Source organism: Coenobita brevimanus, chromosome 23 (assembly GCF_032717465.1).
Source record: "Coenobita brevimanus isolate Jiangsu-jjx chromosome 23, ASM3271746v2, whole genome shotgun sequence".
Taxonomy (NCBI): domain Eukaryota; kingdom Metazoa; phylum Arthropoda; class Malacostraca; order Decapoda; family Coenobitidae; genus Coenobita; species Coenobita brevimanus.
In genome coordinates this window covers 55,720,546-55,736,412 of record NC_136976.1, presented here as the reverse complement: position 1 = coordinate 55,736,412, position 15,867 = coordinate 55,720,546, and the positions used below count along the sequence as shown (strand labels likewise).

The following is a 15,867-nucleotide window of genomic DNA, read 5'->3' as shown; positions in this document are numbered from 1 at the left end:
CAATCGGATTGAGCTGGTGAAGGTTTATATCCAAGGGGTTGTTGGGGTTGATTTCTCATGTAATACCACACAGGGATGAGTGAGGCTGGTCACTCTCATCTTAAATGTCGGGACCAACTGCCTAGCCCCGGGCTCCTACGCTACTTATGGGGCAATGTAGGATTGGATGATGGATGGATGGATGGATAGATAGATAGATAGATAGATAGATATAGATATATAGATATGTATGTTTTTAGGGGCTTGTCTCTTCATAGTTTTTGTCTCGAATACATATTTTTGGTGTTATGTCCATCTGTCAATTGGGAAGATGGGTTATTTGCAGTATGGGGGTGTGGAAGCTTCAGCTTCAAAGGTGGCTTTACCTTTCTTGTACTGTAGGCATATTGTGTGTGTATATTTGCATGTCCAAAGATGGCCTGCATAATGAGGTACATTTTATGGTAGGCAGCATTAGCTCTGCCTACTGTAGAAAGTAATGGACACAGCACTTCATGTGCAGTCATCCTCTGAATTATGCAGTTTCAAGTCACATAGGTCTGGGTAATGTAATGACACAAAGAATTTCCCTGATCCAACTTCTGTGGATTTTTACTAGTTTTATGTGGCATTATCCTAGTGGAAAGCCCTTCTGATGCTTGAAATTTAACGTGCAGTAATGTCATAGTGCACAAATCTCAACCGATAAGCAGACATAAAGCTTAAAAAACATAAAAGAGTGATATTAGAAGGGTATAAAACAACAACAGTGACTTCAAGATATTTGGTGCTACCTTCAGTACCTAGTGGAAGTGTAGAGGACCTGGGGGCCAGCTCCAACCTCAACTCCTCAGCCATTGATTTTCCCCATAACACCAAGCCAGTTGTTGTTGTGTTTCAAGGTGAATGCCACAGTTTGTTGCTTTGTACTTCTCCAAATATCACTGTTTTATGTCTAGTTTTACCTCTGAATAGTAGGGTATCAGTTTTATTTCTGAATAGTAGGGTATTAGTTTTATCTCTGAATAGTAGGGCATTTCTTTATAAAGCATGTCAATAAGTATGTATTGCCATACAAGGGTGTTAAGGAGGAACAAGGGGTTGAGACTAGAGATGAGGTTAACACAGTGGTCATTATATTATGGGTTTCATTTGTCTGAGTTACAAAGTATCTTAGGTTAACACATGAACCATTTAACACAAGGGATGTATGTATCAAGTGCAGAGTTAATGTTGAAATTAGTTCATCTTCCTCTGTTTTCATTGTTGCATGTTGAGGTGTCTTTGTCAAACTAATTTTGATTGTGTTTGCTGTTTCCTTGTTGGTTGCTACAGGTAGTGCTGTGTGCCAACAGTAAACCAGCCCTCAATGATGTTACTGCTGAGGAACTTGGAATGCTGATGAAGCAAGTGGCTGTTGTGTGTCCGATAATTGGCCAACACCTGGAGGCTGGCACTCTCTGCATACGGGAATCTGGTCAAGCCTCACCATGCCTTGATCTCAGGTGAGGAATTACCATATATTCTTGAATATGTGTAAGTATAGTAATGATTGGAGAAGGGTGGAGTTTGTCAAATCTGATATACAGTATGCAGGTCATGCTATGCTGTTTCCTAATCAAGACTAAGAACTCTGCAGACTGGTACAAACGTTGTTGATGTCTGTAAGTGTTATGTTTTGAAAGTGAATACAATATAAATAAGAGTAAAATGACGGTTGTTGAGAGAGAGAATGTGATTCACAGTGATATGCTGGTGAATGGTTAGAAACTTGAATTAGTGGCATTTAAGCACTTTGATGCAGTGTCAGAAAATGGAAATGGAAAGCAGAGTACTGCAGCACGGGGAAAGAAAGCCAATGCTATGAAGGCCTTGATACAAAACAGAGGTATGTTGGATCTGCAAGAAGATTGCATGAAGGAATTGTAATGCCCACATTAATATTTGGATGTGAAACTTGGTATGAAGGCAAAAAGTCAAGAGTTTGAGAGAAGGAAAAGGGCCATTTAGAATCATGTGTGGAGAGTAGAAAGTGGATATGTTAAGAAATAATGTGGTTCACGAAAGATTGTAAGGATGCCTGTGAACGGAAGAGTTGAAGAGTGTGTGCTTTGTGCTTAGATTGTAGTCATATAGGGAGAATGAGATGGTGAAAAAGGGTATGTGTGAAGGTTGGAGGAGGCATGGTGGCCCAAGAAGATGGGTAGATTTGGTAAATGAGTCAGTGAGAGTGTGAGGTATGGAAGTTAAGGGTGAATAGATCTGGTAAATGAGTCTTGAGAGTGTGAGGTAAGGAAGTTAAATAACTGACAAGGGATCAAGCTAGTTGGATTAATTTTGTACAGAGGAGTGCATGACAAGGGCTTGGCATCCCTTTCTCAATTTATAGTCATTGGCTTGACTCTTTCTCATAGGTACATGGTGTTGTTGTTGAACAGCCCTAGTCTGTCTGGCTAAACAGACCCATCAACCACAGGAAAGCAACCACCCCTGCAGGGTCATCCCTTGCAGTGAACCATCAGTGTCCCCTGGTGGTTCACAGCATCTTGGCACAGTGAGGTGCAGGGTAAAAATGTGGATTTTTGGTTCCTGGATGGATGCCACATTTGCATCTTCACCCAGTTAGCAGGGTCACCATAGCAGCCTGCTCATCACCCCATTATTTGGTTATATGGTCACCACACAGCATTGTGAATGTTTTCCTGGATTACAGGAAACCATTAGGCATGTCACTCAGTGTAGAGCCATCTGAAGTGGAAGGAGGAGTAATAAAAAGAGACAGGATGGAAAAGAAGAAGAGCAAAGGACAGACACGGGGGGGGGGGGATATATATATATATATATATATATATATATATATACAGTATATATATATATATATATATATATATATACAGTAACCCCTCCAATATCCGGATCAATAGAGCCATCGGTAGGTTCGGATATTGGTTTCGTCCGGATATTGGGCCCCAGCTTATGGACTTGTACTTACGGACCCTAACACAGAGAAACACCTATACAACTCCCTCCGGACATGCATAGCACCTATTTAACACCCAAATCACACCAATAAGGCACATAAATGACTGAAATAAATGCAATAGAAACATAAAATGTGGGTTTAGAAGTATGTTCATACATTAATAAACATTCTGGTACTTATGGACTCTAACCGAACCTAACCTAACCGAACCTAACCGAACTCTGAAAAACACATTCCTACTGCACATGCATGAGGTAAGTTTAGTATGGAAAGAAGTACAGTATGACACTTTCTGGTAAGTATAGTATGGAAAAAAAATACAATATGAAACATTCTGGTAAATATAGTATGGAAAATAGTACAACATGAAACATTCTGGCTACTTACAGCAAGTCCCTGGCCACCTCGATGAATAACCGCCTCCTCTCGGACTCTGACAGTAAGAACGATTTCCTGAAGCACTTGCACTACACTCTTCCTGAAGTCTTGCACTGAACTTAGTCACTAACACACAGAAGTCCGTTCTTTTCACAGTGTTCACTTTAGTCCAAATAATGTTCCATTAAATTTAAGTGTTGCACATAAACTTTTCCCAAGTTTTTTTAAGTTTCCAAAGCCAAAACAAAGAAGGTTAGTTACGTTAAATTTCTTTTCTACTTAGTCTTTTCTCCCAACTTGAAAACCTTAACACAACACACCGTTTTTTTCACTGCACAACACTCAAAATTCCCGTGTGGTCTAGTGAAGTTCTTGCTGTTTATTCACTGTCAGAGCCCGAGAGTATCACTGGCAGGCATCCAAGGGGTGCATCGGTGGGTAGTGGTGATGGCGTACCGACTACAGAAGACTCTGAAGACAGCCGCAAACTCACGTCGAGCAGTGACTCTTGTCGCGGTGAGAGACAGGCGGGAAGTGGGGAGGATGCAGCGGCGCTCTATCGGACGTCGGAGGAATGACGAACCAAAACAATGCTCTCACGCGGCGCGCGCGGCAAGTTCAAATTACGGACGGCAAAAAATCGATTTTTTTTCCAATTTTTTTGGATTTTCGGACCATTTTGGGAATGTTTGATCCCAGGACGATAAGGTTTGGTTAGTGGGGATGTTCGGTTATTGGGCGTCCGGATATTAGAGTGATTACTGTATATATATTTATACAGTATATATATATATATATATATATATATATATATATATATATATATACTCAAACTTCAATTTAAGGGACTAAATGGGGGATCAACTTGTCCCTTACCTGAAAATGTCCCTTGTTTTACCACATATAAAGACAATCTTATTATGAAATGCAATGATTGTTTAACTTTTCTCACTCATTTATATGATTTATGAATATTATTTCATGGTACCGTATAAAGAAGCATTAATGTGTATAACCTAAACATTACGTATCACTTTTGAATGGTCTTGTCCGTTTGTCTGGTAGAATATGGAGTCCCTTAAATCTGAAATTCCTTAAATGGAGGTCCCTTAAATTGAGGTTTGAGTATATATATATATATATATTTATATATATATATATATCTATATATATATATACATATATATATATAAAGGTTAATAAGAAGTAGGCAGCACTACATCAAGTGAGTGGTTAATGGTTGCTGCCACCTACCACCTGATAGGTACATGTGAAGCACATACCTGTGAATGGTTATGCGTGTGAGGTGGAGTCAGGATTATGAAGGTTTGAATGGTGAGCGGATGAGTGTGTGGCCCTTTCATTTTTTTTTTTTTTTTAAATAACAGAACAGAGGAAGGAAAACAAATGAATAAAAAAAATAATCCATATACCAGATTACTGGTGTCCTCTGTTCATAAAATACTGTATCTGTAACAGTTAGACATGAATAGCTGTAGGTTGAAGTTTGGAGGGAAACAACTTTAGGGAAGCGAGTTCCAAATAGATGCAGTACGGGGAATGAAAGAATTCGGATGGGCAAAAGTTCTGCAATATGGTTGAGTGACATTCCAGTCATGAGCGCTACCAGATGCTCGTGTAGCACAAAGGAAGGCATGGAGAGGTGGCATCATGGACGCAACTTTGAGGATTTCCCATAAAAATATCTAAAATAATGAAAGGGAGGCAACATTCCTTCTTACTTGCAGGGGAGGTAGTGTGTTTGTAATGGCAGGGTTGTTAATAATTCTAATAGACTTGTTCTGAATTTTGTCTAATTGTTTTAATGCAACCTCTCCACATCCATTCCACAAAGGTGAGCAGTATTCAAGCTGAGAGTGCACATGACTCATCACAGCTAACTGCTCATCAGTGAAGAAGTTACGGACTCTGTACATTAGTCCAAGTGTCTGAGGCAGTTTAGCAAGTGATCTAACATGAGAGGTCCAGCTGAAGATGTTGTTAAGTGAGACGCTGAGAATTTCAATACTTTTGGAGATGGGAATATTAGTAGTACTGAAGGTAATATACAAGTCTGGGAATGTCTGTCTATTAGTAAATTATATATATTTAGTTTTACTAGCATTAAGTAAGACAAGGTTGGGGAAGTGGACTTTCTGACCACTACTTGGTGGTGGCCAGAATCAAGATACAAAAAAGATGGAGAAATAGAAGAAGGGAAGGACGGGAAGAAGGATTATTTGCAAGGAGAGTGGAAAGGTTACAAGAGGATGAGAAAAAGGCAGAATATAAGAGAGAAGTGGAGGAATGATTGGGCAAATATGAATTGGAGCAGATGGGGGACGTGAAAGGTGTGTGCAGGATATTCACAGAAGAAATATGTGCAGCATGTGATGTGGTGTGTTGGATGAAGAGAAGACCGAGGGGGGTGCAAGGAATACCGTGGTTGAATGAAGAGGTGAGACAGGCTGTGGCACAAAAGAAGAAAGCATACAATGAATGGATGAGAAATAGGGGCGTGGAAGAAGTTGAGAGACGGAAGAGAGAGTTGTATGCAGAAAGAAAGAGAGGGGTGAAAAGATTAGAAAGAGAGAGTAAGAAGAGAGTGGATGAGGAATTTGGAAGGAATTTGAGTGTAAAGTGGAGGGACTGTAAGAAAATGTTCTGGAAAGAGATGAAGAGAGTAAGACAGGGTGGAAATGAAGTTAGCAGGGGAGTGAAAGATAAAAATGGTAGATTACTAGTGGAGAAGGGAGAAAGAGTGAGCAGATGGAGAGAACACTTTAAGGAATTGTTGATCATAGAGGATGGAAGTAATGCGAGTATAAGTGGCTGGGGAATGGCTGGGAGACAGAGGGAGGTGAGAAGACAGGAAGAAATCAGTAGGATAGAAGTTGTGGAAGCAATGAAGAAAGTTAAACTGGGAAAAGCCCCTGGAATTGATGGAGTGTGTGGTGAAATGTTGAAGCATGAGGGAGAAATAGTAGTAGAATGGATGTGGAAGATGTGCAGATTGGCCTGGGAGGAAGGTCGAGTCCAGGAGGATTGGAAGTCAGGTATAATTATTCCCTTGTACAAAGGAAAAGGGGGAAAAGAAGTGTGTGGTAATCATAGGGGCATTTGTCTTCTTAGTATAATAGGAAAAGTGTATGGTAGGATACTTGTTGACAAAGTTAGGGAAATAACAGAGGAATTAGTTGGAGAAGAACAGGGAGGCTTTAGGAAGGGAAGAGGTTGTGTAGATCAGATATTCATTCTTAGATCTTTAGTGGAAAAGTTTCTAGAGAAGGAAAAGAAGTTGTATGCAGCTTTCATGGATTTGGAGAAAGCATATGACAGGGTGGATAGACAAGGATTGTGGAAAGTATTAAGAATATATGGAGTAGATGGGAAGTTGTTGAATGCTGTGAAGAGTATGTATGATGGTGCTAAGGCTGTGGTGCGTGTGGATGGTGAACTGAGTGAATTTTTCTCTTTGAAGGTTGGGTTGAAACAGGGATGTGTCATGTCTCCATGGTTGTTCAATCTGCACATGGATGGGGTAATAAAAGAGGTACAAGGTAGGGTAGTGGATGTTGGAGTGGCCCTGGTGAGAGAGGGTAGTGTTTAGAAACTCCCTGTACTGTTGTTTGCAGATGATACTGTGTTGTTGAGTGAAGACAAAGGGGAGCTGCAAGGCTTAGGGATGAGTTTGGGAGAGTGTGTAAGAAATGGAATCTAAAGGTGAATGTAGGGAAGAGTAAAGTGATGGTCTTTGAGAGAGGTGAAGTCAGTGAATGTACAGCAAGGTTGGGTGGTGAGGAATTGGAAAATGTGAGTATGTTTAAGTACTTGGGTAGTGTGATGAGTAAGGATGGAGGTTTGGAGGGTGAAGTGCTTGAAAGGGTACAGCAGGGAAGAAAGGTTGCTGGTTCCTTGAAAACAGTGATAAGAAACAGGGAAGTGAGCATGGAAGTGAAAAAGTAACTACATGACAGTATTGTAATACCAACTCTAATGTATGGAAGTGAAGCTTGGACGTTGTTGGAAGGGCACAAGTTAAGAGTGAGAGCAGTGGAAATGAGTTATTTAACCCCTAAAACGCGGCTGTGTATGGGCGATCCCCCCGCTGTGGCGGGGTTGTAGCGGGGTCTGAGTACCTGTGGAAAAATATTTGCCAAAAATCATAGATTAACCCTAGAGCATTAAAATTTTTATGGCATATATTACTTACATTCAGCTATCTCCTGAGCCACATGTTGAGCCTTCGTTGACTACCAAAGGACTTGTGAAGACTTGCAAAGTTGGGTAACAAAGTCTTCACTCTCACACCTCCAGAAACCCGGTTTTCTTTCTACCACAGCCTCAGTCTGTCACAGTACGCTTTATACAACAACGTACAGGTTGTTTGGAATCCATATTTGTAAATAAGAACTGAAAATAAGGCTAAAATGGACGGAGCGCACGGCCGACATGCAGCGTGGTGGCGATCTTCCCGTCAATATTGTCACATTTGCCTTTTCTCGGCGAAAAACACGTATACTCCTTTTTTTTCCATCATAGGACTTCGCAAACGTTTGCCTGTCACTATTACGGCCATAAAAATCAATGTCACTGCCAGTATTGTGGATTGGGACTGAGGAAGACCACCGCGGCGCGAGTTTATTCAGCCTTACGGCAGGCACTTTATTCTCGCTCCTGTCGGCCACTCGCACTTCATTTCTATCGCTCACTTTCACTGTATCTGTTTTTTTTTTTTGCCTTATTCATCAGTGTCACTGTCCAGTGTTATAAAAATAATATTTTATACACAAAAAACTGTCACTGTCAGCACATAGAATAGGAAAATATGCTTTCATCTTTTTACACTGGAGTGACTGTCACTCGCAATACTTATATTATTACTATGTACAATTATTTACACCAAAAAACACTGTAACTGTCAGTGCTTTTACAAGTACATACACTAATTTACACTCATGAGGCTGTCACTGTCAGCACGTAAAAGAAAACTAAACAATATTATCACTGTCACTCTCAGTATTTTTTCCAATATTTTTACCCTTATTTTCAAAATCTACTTAGGCTGTGGTAGTCAAAGAAACACGGGTAAGCACAGAGGGGAACTTTGCACTCTTTGCACTGCAAGGAGGTGCGCCTAAAAGTTCTTTCCTGCCTGGTAGTGTGGCTGCACACATGACACCTCCTCAGTGCTTTCCCCCTCTTTGCAGTGGCTGGCAGTGGCTCCAGGCGGTGTCGCTGAAGGTAGGCCATACACTGTAGGCGGTCTGGAGGTGTGTGAGGGTGGCGTTTGGGACCTGTAGAAAGCACCTGGCCGTAACGCTGAAGCAGCTGGTAGACACAAGTCTTGGAAAATCGTCTGAGAGAGTAGTTGGCTGGCTTCCTGTTCTTGATTTTATACAGGATGAAGGCGTTCAACATGCACATATCAATCAAGTGCAAGAACACCTTCCTGTACCAACGACGATTTTTCCTCAGACAGTCAATCTCTCCAATCATCATATCCGACTTGTCCACCAGCCGCATATTGACGTTATAGTCAATGACAGCATCAGGCTTCATCACAGGCTTGCCAGTCCTTCTGTCGACCTTCCCTGTTGCCAGCATTTCACCCTTGTGTACTGTGGTGAGCATGTTCATGACTCTCTTATCATGCCACCTGATCGCAAGCATCTTGTCAGATTTCTTCAGGTGCACGTCTCCCCGCTTTGACTTTTCAGCCTCGGGGAAGGCAGGGTAATGTGCCCTTTTACTTCTGACAGTGCCACAGGAGCCGACGCCGTGTTCAGAAAGGTACTTGGCGAGTTTTGGAGCTGTATAGTAATTGTCCATATACAGGACATGATTCTCGCCAAAGTACTTTTCCAAAAGCACTTTCACCCCAGAACCAGAGAATCCAAGGGGGTCAGTCTTATCCAAATCGACATTGCTGGCGGTGTAGATGACGAAGTCAAGGATGAACCCCGTCTTGCAGTCGCACAGCACGAAAAACTTGATTCCAAAGCGGTGGCGTTTGCTTGGAATGTACTGGACGAACCGAAGACGGCCCCTGAACAATACCAAAGACTCGTCAATCACGACTTTCTTGAATGGGCGCAAGAACCTCGTAAACTTATCTTTGATCATGTTCAGGATTCCCCTCACTTTCCATAATGGGTCAGTTTGGGAAGGCTCATCATTGTTCGCGAAGTGAAGATAAGTCATCAGCTGCCTAAAACGATCGCGGCTCATGTATTTATTGAATATGGGTGTTGGGCACAGCTCGTCGGAAGTCCAGTATTCTTCTAACTTATGTTTCCAGTTGTGCGGCATTAGCAACATCAATCCAATAAATACAAAAAGCTCACGGATCGTAAGAGGCACCCATGATGCCATCCGCGACGTGGATGGCGTGGCAGCCTCACCTTCTCCTTCGCGAACTGGCGCACATTGCCCCTCGTACCTGTTTGTCTCGGTACAGATGTGCTCCATAACCTCGTCGTCAAGGAAGGCCAACAGGTAGTCAACGCATTCACCATCGTCGTCCACAGGGAAGTCAGCCTGAAGTCCACACTCACTGTCGTCAAAGGGCAGATCTTCAGGCACAAAATCTGATCCCTCTGACCACACGAAAGCATCTAGCGTTCCCTGCTTAGGCTGGGAGGTGCTTGGGGCGGCGGGGGGTGAGGCAGGTCGTGTGGGAGTGGGTGAGGCAGGCTGGGCAATAGTAGGTAAGGGAGAGGCTATCCCAGGCCGTGTTGGTGTTGTGGTGGTGGTGGTTGGTGGTGGTGGGAGGGACATTATCACTTGGGTCAAGGTCACCCGCGATGGCGTGACTCCTGAGTTGCCTAGTGCGAGTTAGCCTAGGGGACTTAACTTTACTTACACGAACACTAGGCCTACGATAACCTCTCAAACGTAAAATTGCTCGTTTACTTCCCTTTCTCGGTGGTGAAGGAGACTCCGACGACTCAGGAGACAGGACAGCAGATGAGGAGGACGAGAGAACAGGGCTGGGAGTACGTGGCGGGCTTGCGGTGGCGTGACGTGGCGTAGGGGACAATGGCGGTGCACTGGGGTCTCCGCTCCTCTTCCTTTTTTCCCCCTTCCCATATTCGAGGCCCCTTTTCACCGGGGCCTTCCCTGTTGAGGTGCTGGGCACAGACACAGTCTCCTCTGGCACAGAAAGAATCACTTCAGGGCCTGAATCAGCACTAGATTGTGTCTCTGATTCAGCCAGGCTCGACCAAACACCCACGTCACTGCCATAGTCCATTGAGGCTTTCAACAGTTCTGAGGCTATTGCAGAGTCACTTAGCCCCTTGGTAGTCACTGGTAAAGTTTTGAAGGGGGTTGAGGTCACAAAACCCTTTTTCGGAGGGCTAGAAGGCACGGAACCAGAAGAGCTTGAGTTTGACATGGTGTCACCGTGGCAGATTTGCGTGGACTGACGCTATTCTGGGGCAAACCGCGCGAAAAAATGACAGTGTGACAACTGGGGAAACAAGCGTTTCCCAATAGCAAAAAGTGCTTGCGAGATGACGGCGCAGATTGACACGTATCAGCCGTCCGCGCGTTGCCATATCGCACGACGAGGGAGGGCCGCGCATCGGTGCGTCGGTGGGTAAAAAAAATGAGACTTGGCAACAACCGAGGTCAGTAGTACAAAGGTCAAGTGTGCTAAACGTAGCTCACTGGTGGCGGGACTGATAGACAATACCAGCTGGAGCATGCTTGCCCGCGGTTATTCAAAATTAACTGAAATCGCAAACGCGACGACCCGCCGTTCTGCCCTTTGGGCCGACCGTCGCAAATGCGACGATCCGCGTTTTAGGGGTTAAGAGGAGCCTGTGTAGTCACATGGAGAGACAGGCTGACAAATGAGGATATAAAGGAGCGTTGTGGTGTGGATGTGGGTGTGATAGGAAGCGTTAGGAGGAATACACTGAGGTGGTTTGGCCATGTGGAGAGGATGGAAGGTGAAAGACTGACGAAGAGAATGTTTGTGAGTGAGGGGAAGGGGGAGGCTGAGGATGACATGGAGGGATGGGGTGGAGAGGTATATAAGAGTGGGGGATGTGAGTTGGGAGCAGGGCAGTGAAATGGTGGGGGACAGGGTGACTTGGAGGCGATTTGTTTGTGGCCACCCCGAACGGGATTGAGGTGTCTGGCAATAGATAGATAGATAGATAGTTTTGTCCCCATTCACTGATCGTAGGTAGGTCTTGATTTATGGAGATGGTTGTACAGTACTGAGTTGAGAGGTAGAGATATTAGACTTTGTAAATGGGTGTCTGAGTGTGCATGAACTATGTAGTGTTGAGTTATATGCATATGAGTGGATGGGATTGTGGGTGACAGATAAGAGCTCATTAATATGAACCAGGAACAGGGTTGGCGCCAGAACTGATCCCTGTGGCACACCGGCGTTAATTGAGTGGAAATTGGAATATACATCATCTACTTTTACTCTTATTTTCCTGTCACTGAGATATGAGGAAATCAAAGGATCAAAAGATGTTAGTCCATAGCAAGGGAGTTTGGACAGCAGAGAACGGTGCCATACTGTATCGAAAGCTTTAGAAATATCAAGGGCTACTGCATGAGTTCCTCCATGCATGTCAGTTGATTGATGGATGGTATGAATGAGGAGATTGAGTATGTCAATGGTGGATCTTTCGTGGCAAAAACCATATTGTCTATCACTAATTAAGTTGTTGGATTCAAGATGTTTAACAATGTGCGTATTAATTAAAGTTTGAAGTACCTTACCAAGAGAAGATGTGACAGCTATTGGTCTGTAATCAGAGGGGTCAGAGGAACTTCCTTTCTTCGGAATTGGGTGGATATTGGCTTCTTTCCATGAATTTGGGGATGACGAAGTACATATGCATAGTCTGAATAATTTAGCTAGAACAGAGGCAAGTTCAGGGGAACACTTTTTCAAAACAATTGGCGGAATTCCATCTGGGCCTGGAGCTTTGTTTGTAGGTAAATTGTCTAGGATGGATTGTACGTATCTTGTTTGTATTTTAAGTGGAACTATTTCGGGAGAGTCAAGTTCTAGTACTGGGACATTCAGGCTGGCATCGTCCATGGTAGAATTTTTGGCAAATGTACTGGCAAGAATATCTACTTTTGCACGTGGGTCATTTGTAATGTTGCCATCTGAAGATTGTAGTGGGGGAATGGATGATGACTCGTTAAAATTATCATTGAAAGAATTAAGTGTTAACCAAAATACTTTTGTCATTAGGGTTGTTAAGTAGTTTTGATGCTTGCTTTTGAAGAAAGTTAGATTCAGCTAGATTTATTACAGCTTTTGCATGACTTCAAGCAATTTTGAATTGAGAGAGTGATTCAGATGTTTTTCATTTTAAGTAAGAGTAATATGTTAATGACTTTTGGGCTGTTTCTCTGGCACAGTTGCCAGAGGAACAGCCTAACTCATTTATATGGGCATGTTGTTGATTTGTTGTGCCTCTTTCATGTTTTTTTTTTTTTTTTTTTTTACCAGTGGGAGGGAAAAAGAGGCAGGATGATGATGGTGATGACAATGATGATGATAATGATGGTTATGATGATGATGATAATGATGATGATGATAGTCACTGAATCATAGTTGGTAGGAAATGCTTCCAGATATTTGGAAGTTAGAATATCTAATCCCAATACCATTGCAGGAGCTGAGAACTTGAAATCCAATTCCATATCATTTTTAAAGGAATAACGGTCTCTTTGCTAATGTTTCTGATGTAAATAACATTACTGTTCCTGTGATATAGGATAAAAGAAATGGAAGCTGATGATTCAGTGCCCTCATTCATATCCCAAAAGAAATTTGGTAGCTTTGACCTTTGATGTGGGAAACAGGATTAGGATGATGTATTGACAGTCATATATGAAACCCTTCATTCTTGAACTGATTTTAGTTTTTGTGTTCCATTTTCAGCCGACTGCCCCAGTCACTTGCAGAGGAACTAGTGCAGTGGAATTGTGACCTGGTGGTTGTAGAGGGGATGGGCCGAGCCGTTCACACTAACCTCCTCACTCCTTTCACCTGTGATTCACTTAAACTTGCTGTTATCAAGAATAGGTGGCTGGCTCAGAGGTATGTTTATTGGCTGTCCACATTCCTCACTGTAAAATTGACATTCGCCAAAGTAATTTAAGTAATATAGTCTTCGTATTTGAAAACTTCATAATACAGTAATCCCGCATATTTCGCGGTAGTTACGTTCTTGTAACCCCCGCGAAAAGTCAATTCCGCGAATACTCTATTAACAATTGAATCTTACACTTGTGTCCACCATGCTGCCCATCACACAGTCCATGTCCATACTGATTGCGAGACAATTCGCCTTCAGACAATTCCCCGTCAAAACATGGACGATTCCCCTTCAGAACAGTTCGCACCCTGGACGATTCCCCGCCATTCTATAAATATACTAATCAATACTTTTATCAATATACTTATTAATTAATCAATACTTTAATAACTATATTTCAGGGGGATCCAGCAAAGTCTATGTTCAGTAGCGTAGGTTCTGGATATTATTTATTAGTTGCTCCTTTAGTCAATAATTAACTTGTTTCTTCCTCGCTGTAGTTGCCTTTGAATTATATTCTAGCGTCACCCATAGCTATCTTCATTAATGAAGGCGAATTGTTTTGTGTTTGTTGTGACTGCGAATTGTCCCGAAACCTCCATACTCATCCCGAAATACCTTCTTACAAGATTGAAAGCACATACTCCATTATGAAGGAAAAACGTAAACACCGTACTGTAATACACAATTATCTACACATTTATTCACAAAGCAGTACAAAATAAAAAGATGCATTAACTGGTGATAGCAAACACTCCCACGGTCGTTTCTTAGCTTGTCCAGTAACACAGTTTTCTCTGCTAAGGTCATAACTTTTCTTGATCGTTTTGTCACTTTGGAGTTCTTACTAATTGTATTATTAGCCTTTGGTGAGGCTGGCTTACGTCCTGGGGCCATGTGGAAAGCAAGTGGGAGGCAAGAGGCTCGTATCATACTGCGGTTACAAGTACACCAGACATGTGACTGACGTGAGGCAGTCAGGCGTGGACTGAGGAATGCGGGGCAGAGAGCAGTGTTGCCATATCCAAACAACGAAATTATGCTAGGGCAATGAAAAAATTATGCTAGATTGAGCAAATTTGTTCCAAGTAAAAAATGAATTATGCTAACTTGAAGCTAAATGATAAAATTCTATACATATTCGTGCAACATATTAATTATATATTGTTTACTATGAAAATATTAAAATGAACCTACATACAGTAAGAGGATAAATATCAGTTTTCTGCCCATACTGCTTTTTCCCACGAAACTTACGTTTTTCTGATGGATTTTGATGTGATTCATTCAATTTTGAGCATCATTTCCGTCAGAAATAACCAGATTTTGAGATATGACCCCCCCCCATCCCCCTGCAATAATGGGGGATCTTTGGGGAATCGGAGGTTATAGGGAGGGGGGGAAACACAGAAAATGGTCATTTCCGACTGAAATGAAGCTGAAAATCGAATGAATCATACCAAAATCCATCGGAAAAACCTAGGTTTCATGGGTAAAGTACAAAGCTCAAACTTATCCTAACCTAACCTAACCGAACCAAACCGAACCTAACCTAAAACCTAACCTAACCTAATCCAACCTAACCTAACCTAACCTAACCTAATCCAACCCAACCAAGCCCAAACTGAAAGTAACCAACTATTCAAACATCTTCTTACCTTATTCGTCTCTCCCTCTCTCTCTCTCTCTCTGATTTGTAGCTTTTATAAAATTATTCCAAAAATATTCCATTCCATTCTGTATTATGCTAGAATGATTCTAAAACTTCTAATATGCTAAAAAATATTCCAGACTCGAAAATTTGATCAAAATTATGCTAAAAGAATAAAATTATGCTAGATATGGTAACACTGGCAGAGGGGCCGCGGGAAAGGGACAGAGGGTGGCGTGAGTTTACCGCGCTACAATTGGAAGCTGCGGGAATTTCAATTTTTTTGTTTTCTGTATATTCAAGGATATTTTAGTTGAACTTATTAATGCTAAGAAAATCCGCGAGAGGGCAAAACCTTCGACAAAAAATCCGCAAAAAATGCGGGATTACTGTACTGTACTGTACTGTACAATGCAGTATTCTGTTGGAAGTATGAGGTTGGTAATTTATGATGAAGTGTGGAGTATCATATCTCATATCTGATGTACAGTATACAAATGATGCAGCTTAATAATAGTGAACAAGAGCTTTGCAGATTGATGCAGAGTTTTGATGATGTCTTTGAGAGTTGTGCTTAGAAAGTAAATGTTTGTAAGAGTAAAGTTGAGATTTCATAATGTGATGTGCGGGTGAATGGAGAAAGCCTAGATCTGGTTGGGTTTGTGTACCTCAGTGCAAAAAGAGAAAAGAGAGATATATATTACAGGGAAGTTGAAAGTAAAGTAGTACAGGGAAAGAAAGTGGCTGGTGCTATGAAGTCCTTTATATTAAACAGACGTCTGGGAGTG

At 42.1% G+C, this 15,867-nt stretch overlaps 1 protein-coding gene across 1 annotated transcript in view; it reads left to right on the top strand.

The window, feature by feature from the left end:
- Positions 1-15,867, top strand: part of LOC145392717 (4'-phosphopantetheine phosphatase) — a 274,959-nt gene that overhangs the window by 235,732 nt on the left and 23,360 nt on the right. Inside the window, exons 15-16 of the mRNA XM_080267017.1 lie at positions 1,315-1,484; positions 13,272-13,430. Coding sequence (XP_080123143.1) covers positions 1,315-1,484; positions 13,272-13,430 — 329 coding nt within the window. The remainder of the gene's footprint in view (positions 1-1,314; positions 1,485-13,271; positions 13,431-15,867) is intronic.